Raw genomic sequence first — 15,074 nt, 5'->3', positions numbered from 1 at the left:
AATTACATTTATATTACCCCTGTTCATTTGAAAAGATAGCTTCACTTACAAAAGTAATGAAATTATTCTCTTACCTTCATGTTTGGGAAAACATTCAGGGCAGAAGAGAGGGGGAAAATTTCCTCGGTAAGGGCCGGGTAAGTTTTCAACAGCAGGAAGAACCCAGCAGGCTGCCTGCCTCTCTGCCTCTCCCTGCTCTAGATTATCTTGGCACTCATATATAGAGCAAGTGGTCCTGAGATGTAGCTCCTACCCCAACCGGATTCTCCAGCGACAGCAAGAGCCTGCCCTTGTACTTAATCTGTGCCTTGAAGCCAGATGCATCTTATCAATTACACAGCCTTAGCTACGCCAGCTGGGACTGTTTGGAAGTTACAGATATGTTTCTTAGAAACATATCTATAAATCAGGAAACACAGCAAATGTTCTCAGTTCAATGTTTAAGTGATTTTCAACCAAAGGAGACTTTGTGTAAGGCAAGGGATGAGCCTCCTCGTGGATGTTTTCATGATTCTCTTAAAGGGTATTATACGCCAGACTTTGAGATTAAATATTTTGTGAGCGAAAATATCTAAATGCAGTTCTGTCACTCAAAATGTAAATGGAATGTTCTGGAGTAGAATTTTTCCCCAAAGTACAGCCTAACACAACCTAATAGTCATCCCTTCATGCTTAACTTTCACAGAATAACCACAAAGAGCATCAATTTTTGCAAACATATTCGAGGACATCACTAATTTTCTCAAGAACTTCACTTAATCCTTTGCTAATCAGACCACTGTGTTGTAAAGTTCTTCTCAGGGTCATCATCCACATCCATTTTCTCTCCTTCGCTTTTTATGTTGTCTTAGTCTACCAAGTCTTCATTTGTCCATAGCTTTGCATTGATTCTAGAAGGTCCCCAACATCACCTTCATACATTTGATACAATGCTGTATATTTTGCAAGATTTCAGATTTCCTATTGAAATTGAGGTACAGTTGGTCGAGCACAATGGCTCATGCCTGTAATCCCAGCACTTTAGGAGGCCAAGGTAGGCAAATCATGAGGTCAGGAGTTCGAGACCAGCCTGGACAATATGGTGAAACCCCGTCTCTACTAAAAACACAAAAAAATTAGCCGGGCTTGGTGGCACGCACCTGTAGTCCCAGCTACTCAGGAGGCTGAGACAGAAGAATTGCTTGAACCCAGGAGGTGGAGGTTGCAGTAAGCCGAGATCGTGCCATTATACTCCAGCCTGGGTGACAGAGTGAGATTCCATCTCAAAAAAAAGAAAAATGAGCTACAGTTTTATTTGTATTGTTGGACCAAATATTCTAACACTAGCTGCTAGTGCATTATGAGTGAGGTAGAATAAGTGTTAAGTGGGAAAGAAAATTTGAGTTAAGAATAATTTTTATAAGTAAACATTCCGTTAGTGAAGATTTTCTAGTTTTAATGATTTTTTTTCTTCCTATATCCGAAGCACTGGAATAATAGAGACAACCCCTATCCTCCCCTCATAAATTAATGGTGGTTTCCAGAGACAAAGCTTCCGCATCTTTTGTTCAAACCTTTAGTGGAAGAAATTTCGTCACAGAGACAAAGATCCTGACTCCTGGAAGAAATATTTTTTATTCAGCTCCAACTTCATAAACTCCAGATGCCATAGACTCATCTTAAATTCTCAATATGCAATTTCATGTTCATTGGCTGTCTTTGTTTGGGTTCCCCCAGAAGTAGATTTAGAGACAAGAATTCAATTGCAAGTAATTTGTTTTTGTTTTTGTTTTTGTTTTAAGAGACAATCCTAGAAAGTACTGCTAGAGGTGGGAAGGTGAGACGGGGAGAAAAGAAAGTCAATAAAGGGTGTTTTATCAAGCAAGAGACTCCAGTGGGCAATTTGAGTTCAGTTCTGATGAGGAACTCTGAAAGACATAGCAGACCAACTCTGCAATTAAGAGTTAGTCCAGCTGGGTGTGGTGGTTCATACCTGTGATCCCAGCACTTTGGGAGGCTGAGGTGGGTGGATCACTTGAGGTCAGGAGTTCAAGACCAGCCTAGCCATGATGGTGAAACCCCATCTCTACTAAAAATACCAAAAAAAAAAAAAAAAGCCAGTCGTCGTGGTTCATGCCTATAATCCCAACTACTCGGGAGGCTGAGGCACGAGAATCACCAGAACCCAGCAGGCAGAGGCTGCAGTGAAGTGAGATTGCACCAATGCACTTCAGCCTGGGCGACAGAGTGCGAGCCTGTCTCAAAAAAAAAAAAAAAAAAAAAAAAAAGAGTTAGTCCAATTAAGGGGTAAGGAAACCCATCGTTGATTACGGTAGCTTCTGAACCCATTGGCTCTCTGGCACTACCAGCTTGCCCTGGGGGCAAGCTAAGCACACACCTACAGCCATAAATAAAGGTTTTGAAGCAGGGAATTGCAGCATTTGCAATCTTTGCAGGTGTTTACCTTTGTCATTTAGAGGCGAGCAATGAAGGAATATGGGTAGGGTATCAACAGCATCTTCTACAGTAGCTTTTTATTTATGTACACACGCATGTATGAATTTTTTCATTCTGAATTTGATCAATATTTTGTAAAATGTGTAATATGATAGGCTATCAGCTTTGACAGGTAGAAGCCTTAAGCTATATCCTTCCTTATTTTTATTCTTTACATGCTATAAAGGACCATATTAGCCCATTTACAGAATATCCTTAATCTAGAGGATGATGTGGATTTTTTGTAGTAATTTAGAACTTGAATTGTTCGGCTCAGGTATCCCATAGATTATTCAATTCTGAAAGGGTTACAGAAAGTTCCTTTCCCCAAATGCCTTGCACACTCCTACCTTCACATCTGTAATGTCATAAGAGCATTTCTTCTGTCTGCAATTTTAATAGAGGAACCATTAGCACAAAGGCTTTAAATGCACGTGGGAGCAATACTGTGGGAAGTTTCACTGCTGGCATAAGTTGTACGGACTTTATTCACACAATGAGTCACTGAGAACTCACCCACTGGAAGTTTTTAAGAAAGAATCAAAGCAGTGCTTTAGATTGATTGAAACAGTAGCTGTGTGCAGCCTACATAGAATAGGTAAGGAAAGGAAGCAGGAAGCATGACTTGGAATTTATTTCAGTAGTTTAGACAAGGGGATCAAGGCCTCATTTAAGAAGGGATAGACACAGCTGTGTCTACAAACAATACAAAAATTAGCTGGGCATGATGGCACATGCCTGTACTCTCAACTACTCAGAAAGCTGAGGTGGAAGGATCACTGTAGCCCAGAAGGTTGAGGCTGCAGTGAGCTGTGATCAGGTCACTGCACTCCAGCCTTGGTGACAGAGCAAGACCTTGTCTCAAAAACAAAAACAGAAACAACAAAAAAAGAAGGGGCTGGGCACAGTGGCTCACACCTGTAATCTCAGCATTTTGGGTGGCCGAAGAAGGTGAATCACTGGAGGTCAGGAGTTCAAGACCAGCCTGGCCAACATGGTGAAACATTGTCTCTACTAAAAATACAAAAATTAGCCAAACGTGGTGGCGGGCAACCGCAATTCCAGCTACTTGGGAGGCTGAGGCAGGAGAATCACTTGAACCTGGGAGGCAAAGATTGCAGTGAGCCAAGATGGCGCTACTGCACTCCAGCCTGGGCAACACAACAACACTCTGTCTCAGAAAAAAAAAAAAAAGGAGGATAGACAAAAGAGCCAGAAGAATTCACAGGGTTTAGTGATTAAATATGGTTTCAAGTCTGATTGATTCAGAGAATTGAAAGAATTTAAGAAAAATGTAAAGGAGGAAGAAAACTGGAAGTCAAAAAGGAAGAGATGGTTTTGGAGAGGGGACGTTTTTACTTTGGGGAAAGCATCCAACATATAACTGAAAATATAGGTCTCTTTGGGAAGAGATAGGCTTCGCCTATGTCTCTTGGAGGGGTACCTGGGTAGAGCCGCTAGCATGGAAGTACATAACTAAAATCATGGACTTGGGCAAATCTTCTAGAGATTGAACATAACGAACCATAAAACCACAAGAAATACCCTCAGGGAGTAGGAAGAAAAAAAAAAATGCCAAAAAGGAGAGGTTACAGAGAAAGAAGAAAAACCAAAACAATGCAACATCAACCCAAGTCAGGAGAATTTCAAGATGAAGAGCCCAGTCAACAGTTATTCCCAGCAAATGCCCAGCCTTGGATTTGCAAAGCACAGTGCATTGTAGATTAAATGTTCTGAAAGTTCTGTAACAAGTAAAACTTTTTTTTCAACCCAGAATTTCTCAAGTTCATGTGAACCCCTGGACTTTTATTTCTAACAAACCCCAAAACTGGTATATGGGCATGCTTTGGCAAATAAATGGTGTCTAAGTCAAAGCTAAGTCAGTAGAGGGGTAAAGCAGATTTCTGCCAGACTGGGGAAGGGTCAGTAAGGGCACAGCCCTCTCCTCACCTCCTGTGACACCAGCTCTTCCCCATTTGCCCTCACCTCCCTTGGCAGCTCCTCAAACACTGTTAACATCCCCAAACCCTAATGAAACTATTAGGCCACCGATTATATCAGGAAGCAATTCTGGTCCACCACAGGGAGATATTTGAAAACATTTTAACGAAGCTATTTCACTTACTAGTCATTTCATTTTGCTCTGAATTGTTCCAACAGATTTAGCTGACTCTGGGGGTTTCAGAGGAACAAACTCACTGGGGAAAAGTAAAAGCCTCCTTTTTCCTCCTCTCTTGTATTGAGGCTGATAAGGTCAGAATTGAACCTGCGGGGAGTTGGAGTGAAGAAGCAAGAGCATCCCCTAGTGGCAGACTGCTCCAGGCCCTGGAGTCAGAGAACACCGTTAAGCTCTGGAGTTAAACCACTCAGGAGGGAGTGAAACACAGTGAATCTTCCTAGGCTCCCAGGCAAGTGCTTGCTAAGCTAATAAGTACTCCAGGTGGTATTGCTTTTTCCATTTAAAATGTCACACTGCGAACAGTTTGAGAATGAAAAATGGCTGCCAAGCAATGCCTTATTCAAAGGAAGATTTCAGTAAAATGATGATTATGAAATGCTGTATCATTACACATAATAAGTTGCTGTCTGTCTCTGCTGGAAGCACTGCATTAAATGCTGTGATTTGTGCATTAATTTAAAGTGAGGCTACTAGATTAATACTCTCTGTTGGTATCCAGTTCTTCATATGAAAGTTGTTTAAGGTTTAAATATGTAGGAAATACAAGGTTTCACACTTCCTCTGGACAGACTTCTGGACAGGCGCCATTCTGCTCTTCCACACTGGGCAAGCCTTTGCCCTGGTGACCCTGATGGCTGCAGATGGCAAGAATCAAATTACAATCACGACGAGATAGGAAGTTTTGTCATTATGGTTTTTAATAGCGACAGGCATTTGCTAAATTTAGGAGAAGGCCCAGATTTGTTTGAGTTTCTAAATGGCATCTAGGTTTTTCAGTTATTGCAATGCACATTGTAGCAGTAGCCTGCAAGTACAAGATACATTTCATTTGGCTTAAATTTGAATTAAGTCAAACAGCTCTGAGAAGGAAGACATAAAATACAAAGATTTCAGTGGTTCTGTAACTGCCTTATGGAAAGTCCTGTGGAGGAAGGGTGAGAAAGGACAAGGTCATTTATTTGATCTACACTTCAAACTTGTGGTGCCTAAATAGAAAGTTGTTTCTGTTTTCAGACCAAGAGCTCAGCATGCAATAGACGTAAAATAAAAATCAATCACTCAGAAAATGTCAGGCCACCCCATAGTTTTAAGCTTTAACTCTTTAAACGATCTTAAAACAGATATGTTTTAATATCAGATTCATCACTAAATATTCCACAGGCCAAGAAAGAATAAATAATGTGGTTAAAAAAAGTAAAATCCTAGGCGGGTGGATCACAAGGTCAGGAGTTCGAGATACTCAGGAGGCGGAGGCAGGAGAACTGCTTGAACCCTGGAGACGGAGGTTGCAGTAAGCCAAAATCATACCACTGCACTCCAGCCTGGGTGACAGAGAGGGACTCCGTCTCAAAAAAAAAAAAAAGTAAAATCCTGAATTGTGCAACCTCTTAAAATGTTTGTAAGAAAATCTTAGTAACCAGAGAAGAATAGTCATGAATATCTAACTAGAAACTTCTTCGGAGGAAAATTTTTCTAAAAGCAAAAAGAGTACTAATTTATATTTCCCTTGTTTGGTTTTTTTATTATTATTTTTTTTTTTATTTTTTTGAGACAGGGTCTCACTCTGTCACCCAGGCTGGAGTGCAGTGGTGTGACCACAGCTCACTGCAGCCTCAACCTCCTGAGCTCAGGTGATCCTCCCACCTTAGCCACCTCTTGAGTAGCAGGGACCACAGGCACATGCTACCATGTTCAGCTAATTTTTGTATGTTTTGTAGAGCTAGGGTTTCATCATGTTGCCCAGGTTGGTCTCACACTGCTGAATTCAAGTGAACCTCTTGCCTTGGCCTTCCAAAGTACTGTGGGCCTCTAATTTGTGTTTCATTTATACAAATATGTGCTTTGAAAACAGATAATCCGGTTTCAAATCTTGGGCAGGTTTGTTAATCTCTCTGACGTTCTGTTTTCTTATCTGAAAGGTGAAAATCATATTATCTAACCCCTAGGGTTATTATATTAAATGAGATAGTCCAAATACAACAATTTGCATCATGCCCAGAATATAGTAAGCTTAGTCCAATAAATATGAACTAGTATGCAAATTATTATAAACAATCCAGCTGGGCACAGTGGCTTGCTCCTATAATCCCAGCATTTTAGGAGGCCAAGGTAGCAGGATTGCTTGAGGCCAGGAATTCAAGACCACCCTGAGCAACATGGCAAGACCCCACATCTACAAGAAAATTTAAAAAATTATCCATGCATGGTGGTTACATGCCTCTGGTCCCAGCTACTCAGGAGGCTGAGGTGGGAGGGTCACATGATCCCAAGAGGTTGAGGCATCAGTAAGCCATGATCGTACCACTGCATTCCAGCCTAGACAACAAAGTGAGAACATGGCTCAAAAAAAAAAAAAAAAAAAAAAAAAATGCGGCCGGCGCGGTGGCTCAAGCCTGTAATCCCAGCACTTTGGGAGGCCGAGACGGGCGGAGATCGAGACCATCCTGGCTAACACGGTGAAACCCCATCTCTACTAAAAAATACAAAAAACTAGCCAGGCGAGGTGGCCGGCGCCTGTAGTCCCGGCTACTCGGGAGGCTGAGGCAGGAGAATGGCGTGAACCCGGGAGGCGGAGCTTGCAGTGAGCTGGGATCTGGCCACTGTACCCCAGCCTGGGTGATAGAGCAAGACTCCGTCTCAAAAAAAAAAAAAAAAAAAAGGGCTGGGCGCAGTGACTCACACCTGTAAAACTCTCACCACTTTGCGAGGCCAAGGTGGGTGGATCACCTGAGGTCAGGAGCTCAAGAGCAGCCTAACCAACATAGTAAAAGCCTGTCTCTACTAAAAATACAAATATAAGTTGGGCATGGTGGCATGCATCGTAGTGCCAGCTACTTGAGAGGCTGAGGCAGTAGAATCGCTTGAACTTGGGAGGTGGAGGTTGCAGTGAGCTGAGATTGCACCACTGCACTTCAGCCTGGGTGACAGAGTGAGACCTCCATCTCAAAAAAATAAAAACTTTTAAAAAAGTGAAACAATCCAAATAGTCATCAATGATGGATTGGTTAAATAATGTATAGCATGTACACACTTTTTTTTGTTTTGTTTTGTTGCCAAGGTTGGAGTGCAGTGGCGCCATCTTGGCTCACTGTAACCTCCACTCCAGGTTCAAGCTATTCTTATGCCTCAGCCTCCTGAGTAGTTGGGACTACAGGCGTGTGCCACCATGCCAGGCTAATTTTTTTTGTATTTTTAGTAGAGACAATGTTTCACCATGTCGCCCAGGCTGATCTTGTACTCCTGAGCTCAGGCAATCCACCTGCCTTGGCCTCCCAAACTGCTAGGATTACAAGCTGCTGAGCCAGTGCGCCCAACCACAGCATGTACAAGTATTAAATGGAATATTATTCAGCTAAAAAAATGGAAGAAACACTCTATGCACTGATATGAAAAGATCTACAAAATATAGAGGTGAAAAAAACGGAACAGAACAGGATGGTATTTGGGGGTTAAAAGAAGGGAGGAGAATAAGAGTATATATTCTATTTGTTTGTATTTGCATGAAAAAAACTGTCATAGAAGTTTCACAAAGAAACTAATAAAAATTCTTATCTGAGGATTAATGTGGGAAGGAAACTAGGTGAAGAGATGAAAACAGAATGAATAGAAAAAGAGATGGGACTAAGACTTTTACTTTACACTATTTTATAGTTTTAATACATTAATGAATGTATTTCTGATTTTTAAAAAATAAAATTATTTAATTTTATTTTGTTAGCTTTTATTATTTTATAATTCAAAGTACAAAAGAGTAAGCATCATGGCTGGATGTGGTAGCTCACGCCTGTAATCCCAGCACTTTGGGAGGCCAAGGCAAGTGGATCACTTGAGGTCAGGAGTTTGAGACTAGCCTGGCTAACATGGTGAAACCCCATTTCCACTAAAAATACAAAAAAAAAAAAATTAGCCAGGCATGGTGGTGCACACCTTTAGTCCCAGCTACTTGGGAAGCTGAGGCAGGAGAATCACTTAAACCCAGGAGGTGGAAGTTGCAGTGAGACGAGATCACATCACTGCACTCCACCCTGAGCCACAGTGAGACTCCACCTCAAAAAAAAAAAAAAAAAAAAAAGAATAAGCATCTTAATATATTCTTTGTCCTTTGATTGTTTGTTTGCTTATTTGTTTATTTGAATGAATCATGGGATACTGTAGGGATACACATAGCACTAAAAGAAACAGCAATCTTACTAAAATGCTTCATGGTCACTGGGACCAAAAGGATGGTCTGGAAGGTAGATATAGTGATTCATATATCTTTACTTTAGTGCACCACCAGTCTATTTCTTTGATATTTATGTGACCAAGCTTCCAAATGCAAGCTCTCAAAGTGAGCATATGAGTAAACATCACTGCTCCTATGTAATTAAATATACATGAAATTTAATAAATTACCCAGAGTCACAAAGAAATTGGTTCCATTCTCTTCTTGCTCCTTTTCATCTTCTACTGATGTGGGCCTGTTTCTGGAAAGAAATTGTGGCTTGCCAAAAAAGGCATCAAACAAATCTTGTCTCAAATTTAGAGTTCACAATCTGCTATCTGTATTATCCTCATAAGCCTCAATTTTCTTACATAAAAAAGGATAATGAAACTTTTTATAGGATTGATGAGATTCAAGATATATAAAAAACATACTACATCATCCTGAGCACATATAGGCTCCACACTCATGAACAATAAATGAGTTTCTTTTAAATATGCATAAGTAAATGTGAGCCGAAGACAAAATTTTATCAAAACAGTTTTTTTTTTTATTATACATTAAGTTCTAGGGTACATGTGCACAACATTCAGGTTTGATACATAGGTATACATGTTCCATGTTGGTTTGCTGCACCCATCAACTCATCATTTACATTAGGTATTTCTCCTAATGCTATCCCTTCTCCAGCCCCTACCCCCAACAGGCCCTGGTGTGTGATGTTCCCTGCCCTGTGTCCAAGTGATCTCCTTGTTCAATTCCCACCTATTAGCGAGAACATACGGTGTTTGGTTTTCTGTCCTTCTGATAGTTTGCTGAGAATGATGGTTTCCAGCTTCATCCATGTCCCTGCAAAGGACAAGAACTCATCCGTTTTTATGACTGCATAGCATTCCCTGGTGTATATGTACTATATTTTCTTAATCCAGTCTATCATTGATGAACATTTGGGTTGGTTCCAAGTTTTTTCTGTTAAGAATATTGCCGCAATAAACATACATGTGCATGTGTCTTTATGGTAGCATGATTTATAATCCTTTGGGTATACCCAGTAATGGGATTGCTGGGGCAAATGGTAATTCTAGTTCTAGATCCTTGAGGAATCGCCACACTGTCTTCCACAATGGTTGAACTAATTTACACACCTACCAATAGTGTAAAAGCGTTCCTATTTCTCCACATCCTCTCCAACATCTGTTGTTTCCTGACTTTAATGATTGCCATTCTAACTGGGGTGAGATGGTATCTCATTGTGGTTTTGATTTGCAATTCTCTGATGGCCAGTGATGATGAGCATTTTTTCATGTGTCTGTTGGCTACATAAATGTCTTCTTTTGAGAAGTGTCTGTTCAAATCCTTTGCCCACTTTTTGATGGAGTTGTTTGGTTTTTTCTCTTAAATTTGTTTGAGTTCTTTCTAGGTTCTGGGTATTAGCCCTTTATCAGCTGGGTAGATTGCAAAAATTTTCTCCCATTCTGTAGGTTGCCTGTTCACTCTGATGGTAGTTTCTTTTGCTGTGCAGAAGTTATTTAGTTTAATTAGATCCCATTTGTCTATTTTGGCTTTTGTTGCCATTGCTTTTGGTGTTTTAGTCATGAGGTCCTTGCCTATGCCTATGTCCTGAATGGTATTGCCTAGGTTTTCTTCTAGGGTTTTTATGGCTTTAGGTCTAATATTTAAGTCTTTAATCCATCTTGAATTAGTTTTTGTATAAGGTGTAAGGAAGGGATCCAGTTTCGGATTTCTACATACAGCTAGCCAGTTTTCACAGCACCATTTATTAAATAGGGAATTCTTTCCCCATTTCTTGTTTTTGTCAAGTTTGCCAAAGATCAGATGGTTGTAGATGTGTAGTGTTATTTCTGAGGCCTCTGTTCTGTTCCATTGGTCTATATACCTGTTTTGGTACCAGTACCATGCTGTTTTGGTTGCTGTAGCCTTGTAGTATAGTTTGAAGTCAGGTAGCACGATGCCTCCAGCTTTGTTCTTTTTGCTTGGGATTGTCTTGGCAATGTGGGCTCTTTTTTGGTTCCATATGAACTTTAAAGTATTTTTTTCCAATTCTGTGAAGAAAGTCATTGGTAGCTTAATGGGGATGGCATTGGATCTATAAATTAGTTTGGGCAGTATGGCCATTTTCACGATATTGACTCTTCCTATCCATGAGTATGGCATATTCTTCCAATTGTTTGTGTCCTCTTTTAATTCCTTGAGCAGTAGTTTGTAGTTCTCCTTGAAGAGATCCTTCACATCCCTTGTAAGTTGGATTCCTAGGTATTTTATTCTCTTTGAAGCAATTGTGAATGGAAGTTCATTCATGATTTGGCTGTTTGTCTATTAATGGTGTATAGGAATGCTTGTGATTTTTGCACGTTGATTTTGTATCCTGAGACTTTGCTGAAGTTGCTTATCAGCTTGAGATTTTGGGCTGAGATGATGGGGTTTTCTAAATATACAATTGTGTCATCTGCAAACAGGGACAATTTGACTTCCTCATTTCCTAATTGAATACTCTTTATTTCTTTCCCTTGCCTGATTACCCTGGCCAGAACTTCCAACACTGTGTTGAATAGGAGTGGTGAGAGAGGGCATCCTTGTCTTGTGCCTGTTTTCAAAGGGAATGCTTCCAGTTTTTGCATTTCAGTGAGTTTCTTAATCCGGAGTTCTAATTTGATTGCACTGTGGTCTGAAAGACAGTTTGTTGTGATTTCTGTTCTTTTACATTCGCTGAGGAGTGCTTTACTTCCAATTATGTGGTCAATTTTAGAATAAGTGCGATGTGGTGCTGAGAAGAATGTATATTCTGTTGATTTGTGGTGGAGAGTTCTGTAGATATCTATTAGGTCTGCTTGGTGCAGAGCTGAGTTCAAGTCCTAGATAACCTTGTTGACATTGTGTCTCGTTGATCTGTCTAATATTGACAGTGAGGTGTTAAATTCTCCCATTATTATTGTGTGGGAGTCTAAGTCTCTTTGAAGGTCTCTAAGGACTTGCTTTATGAATCTGGGTGCTCTTGTATTGGGTGCATATATATTTAGGATAGTTAGCTCTTCTTGTTGAATTGATCTCTTTACCATTATGTAATGGCCTTCTTTGTGTCTTTTGATCTTTGTTGGTTTAAAGTCTGTTTTATCAGAGACTAGGATTACAACCCCTGCTTTTATTTTGCTTTCCATTTGCTTGATAGATCTTCCTCCATCCCTTTATTTTGAGCCTATGTGCATCTTTACACGTGAGATGGGTCTCCTGAAAACAGCACACTAATGGATCTTGACTCTTTATCCAATTTGCCAGTCTGTGTCTTTTAATTGGGGCATTTAGCCCATTACATTTAAGGTTAATATTGTTATATGTGAATTTCATCCTATCATTATGATGTTAGCTGGTTATTTTGCCCATTAATTGCTGCAGTTTCTTCTTAGCATCAATGGTCTTTACAATTTGGCATGTTTTCACAGTGGCTGGTACCAGTTGTTCCTTTCCATGTTTAGTGCTTCCTTCAGGACCTCTTTTTTTTTTTTTTTTTTTTTTTTTTGACAATTGTTATTTAGTTTTTATTTCATAATCATAAACTTAACTCTGCAATCCAGCTAGGCATGGACGAGAACAAGGAAAACATGGAACCCAAAGGGAATGCAGTGAGAGCACAAAGATTCTAGGACACTGCGAGCAAATGGGGTGGAAGGGTGCTCTCCTGAGCTACAGAAGGAATGGTCTGGTGGTTAAGATAAAACACAAGTCAAACTTATTCAAGTTGTCCACAGTCAGCAATGGTGATCTTCTTGCTGGTCTTGCCATTCCTGGACCCAAAGTGCTCCATGGCCCCCACAATATTCATGCCCTCTTTCACTTTGCCAAAGACCACATGCTTGCCATCCAACCACTCAGTCTTGGCAGTGCAGATGAAAAGCTGGGAACCATTTGTGTTGGGTCCAGCATTTTCCATGGACAAGATGCCAGGACCTGTATGCTTTAGGATGAAGTTCTCATCTTCAAATTTCTCCCCATAGATGGACTTGCCACCAGTGCCATTATGGCATGTGAAGTCACCACCCTGACACATAAACCCTGGAATAATTCTGTGAAAGCAGGAACCCTTATAACCAAATCCTTTCTCCCCAGTGCTCAGAGCACGAAAATTTTCTGCTGTCTTTGGAACCTTGTCTGCAAACAGCTCGAAGGAGACGCGGCCCAAGGGCTCGCCGTCGACGGCAATGTCAAAGAACACAGTAGGGTTGACCATGGCTAGTAGTACAGGACTTTCCTCGGCGGCAGCGTCTGCAAAGCACCCTTCAGGACCTCTTGTAAGGCAGGCCTGGAGGTGACAAAATCTCTCAGCATTTGCTTGTCTGTAAAGGATTTTATTTCTCCTTCACTTATGAAGCTTAGTTTGGCTGGATATGAAATTCTGGGTTGAAAATTCTTTTCTTTAAGAATGTTGAATATTGGCCCCCACTCTCTTCTGGTTTGTTGGGTTTCTGCCGAGAGATCTGCTGTTATTCTGATGGGCTTCCCTTTGTGGGTAACGACCTTTCTCTCTGGCTGCCCTTAACACTTTTTACTTCATTTCAACCTTGGTGAATCTGACAATGATGTGTCTTGGGGTTCCTATTCTCAAGGAGTATATTTGTGGTGTTCTCTATATTTGAATGTTGGCCTGCCTTGCTAGGTTGGGGAAGTTCTTCTGGATAATATCCTGAAGAGTGTTTTCCAACTTGGTTCCATTCTCCCCATCACTTTCAGGTACACCAATCAAATGTAGATTTGGTCTTTTCACATAGTCCCATATTTCTTGGAGGCTTAGTTCACTTATTTTTACTCTTTTTTCTCTAACCTTGTCTTCTCACTTTATTTCATTAATTTGATCTTCAAACACTGATACCCTTTCTTCCACTTGATCGAATTGGCTATTGAAGCTTATGCATGTGTCACAAAGTTCTCATGCCATGGTTTTCAGCTCCATCACGTTATTTAAGGTCTTCTCTACACTATTTAATCTAGTTAGCCATTTGTCTAACCTTTTTTCAAGGTTTTTATTTTCCTTGCGATGGGTTCAAACATCCTCCTTTAGCTTGGAGAAGTTTGTTATTACCAACCATCTGAAGCCTACTTCTGTTAACACATCAAAGTCATTCTCCATCCAGCTTTGTTTCATTGCTGGTGAGGAGCTGTGATCCTCTGGAGGAGAAGAGGCACTCTGATTTTTAGAATTTTTCAGCTTTTCTCCCCATCTTTGTGGTTTTATCTACCTTTGGTCTTTGATGTTGGTGACCTACAGATGGGATTTTGGTATAGATGACCTTTTTGTTGATTTTGATGCTATTCCTTCCTGTTTGTTAGTTTTCCTTCTAACATTCAGGTCCCTCAGCTCCAGGTCTGTTGGAGTTTGCTGGAGGTCCAGTCCAGACTCTGTTTGCCTGGGTAGCACCAGTGGAGGCTGCAAAACAGCAAATATTGCAGAACAGCAAATGCTGCTGCCGGGTCCTTCCTCTGGTAGCTTCGTCCTAGAGGGGCAGCCGCCTATATGAGGTGTCTGTCAGCTCCTACTGGGAGGAGTCTCCCAGGTAGACTACATGGGGGTCAGGGACCCACTTGAGGAGGCAGTCTGTCCGTTCTCAGAGCTCAAATGCTGTGCTGGAATATCCACTGCTCTCTTCAGAACTGTCAGACAGGAACATTTGTCTGCAGAAGTTGTCTACTGCCTTTTGTTCAGTTATGCCCTGCCCACAGAGGTGGAGTCTTGAAGCAGTAGGCCTTGTTGAACTGTGGTGGGCTCCACCCTGTTTGAGCTTCCTGGCCCCTTTGTTTACCTACTCAAGCCTCAGCAATGGCAGACGCCCCTCCCCCAGCCAGGCTGCCACCTCACAGTTTGATCTCAGACTGCTGCGCTAGCAGTGAGCAAGGCTCCATGGGCATGGGACCAGCTGAGCCAGGCACGGGAGAGAATCTCCTTGTCTGCTGGTTGCTAAGACCTCGGAAAAAGCACAGTATTTGGGCGGGAGTGTCCCATTTTTCCAGGTAGTGTGTCATGGCTTCCCTTGGCTAGGAAAGGGAAATCCCCCGACCTCTTGCACTTCCCAGGTGAGATGATGCCCCGCCCCACTTCAGCTCACCCTCCGTGTGCTGCACTCACTGTCGAAACAGTCCCAGTGAGATGAACCAGGTACCTCCGTTGGAAATGCAGAAATCACCCATCTTCTGCATTGATCATGCTGG

At 41.3% G+C, this 15,074-nt stretch overlaps 2 protein-coding genes across 2 annotated transcripts in view; both read right to left on the bottom strand.

The window, feature by feature from the left end:
• Positions 1-438, bottom strand: part of C7 (complement C7) — an 81,010-nt gene extending 80,572 nt beyond the window's left edge. The window contains exon 1 of the mRNA XM_050793411.1: positions 75-438. Within this exon, the coding sequence (XP_050649368.1) occupies positions 75-80 (6 nt within the window). The 5' untranslated portion in view covers positions 81-438. The remainder of the gene's footprint in view (positions 1-74) is intronic.
• Positions 439-12,384: 11,946 nt separating this feature from the next.
• Positions 12,385-13,212, bottom strand: LOC126956457 (peptidyl-prolyl cis-trans isomerase A-like). Its single transcript, XM_050793433.1, has one exon. It carries the CDS (start codon positions 13,099-13,101, stop codon positions 12,604-12,606), a length of 498 nt encoding a protein of 165 aa, XP_050649390.1. The 5' UTR covers positions 13,102-13,212; the 3' UTR covers positions 12,385-12,603.
• Between the last annotated feature and the right edge of the window lie 1,862 nt (positions 13,213-15,074).

This window comes from Macaca thibetana, chromosome 6 (genome assembly GCF_024542745.1).
Source record: "Macaca thibetana thibetana isolate TM-01 chromosome 6, ASM2454274v1, whole genome shotgun sequence".
In the NCBI taxonomy this organism is placed as follows: domain Eukaryota; kingdom Metazoa; phylum Chordata; class Mammalia; order Primates; family Cercopithecidae; genus Macaca; species Macaca thibetana.
The sequence above is the reverse complement of the archived record's forward strand: the minus strand, read 5'-3'. Positions and strand labels throughout refer to the sequence as shown.

Bases quoted from the DNA above. Each gene is read 5' to 3' on its own strand.
- LOC126956457 (XM_050793433.1), bottom strand. From the start codon at position 13,101: ATGGTCAACCCTACTGTGTTCTTTGACATTGCCGTCGACGGCGAGCCC.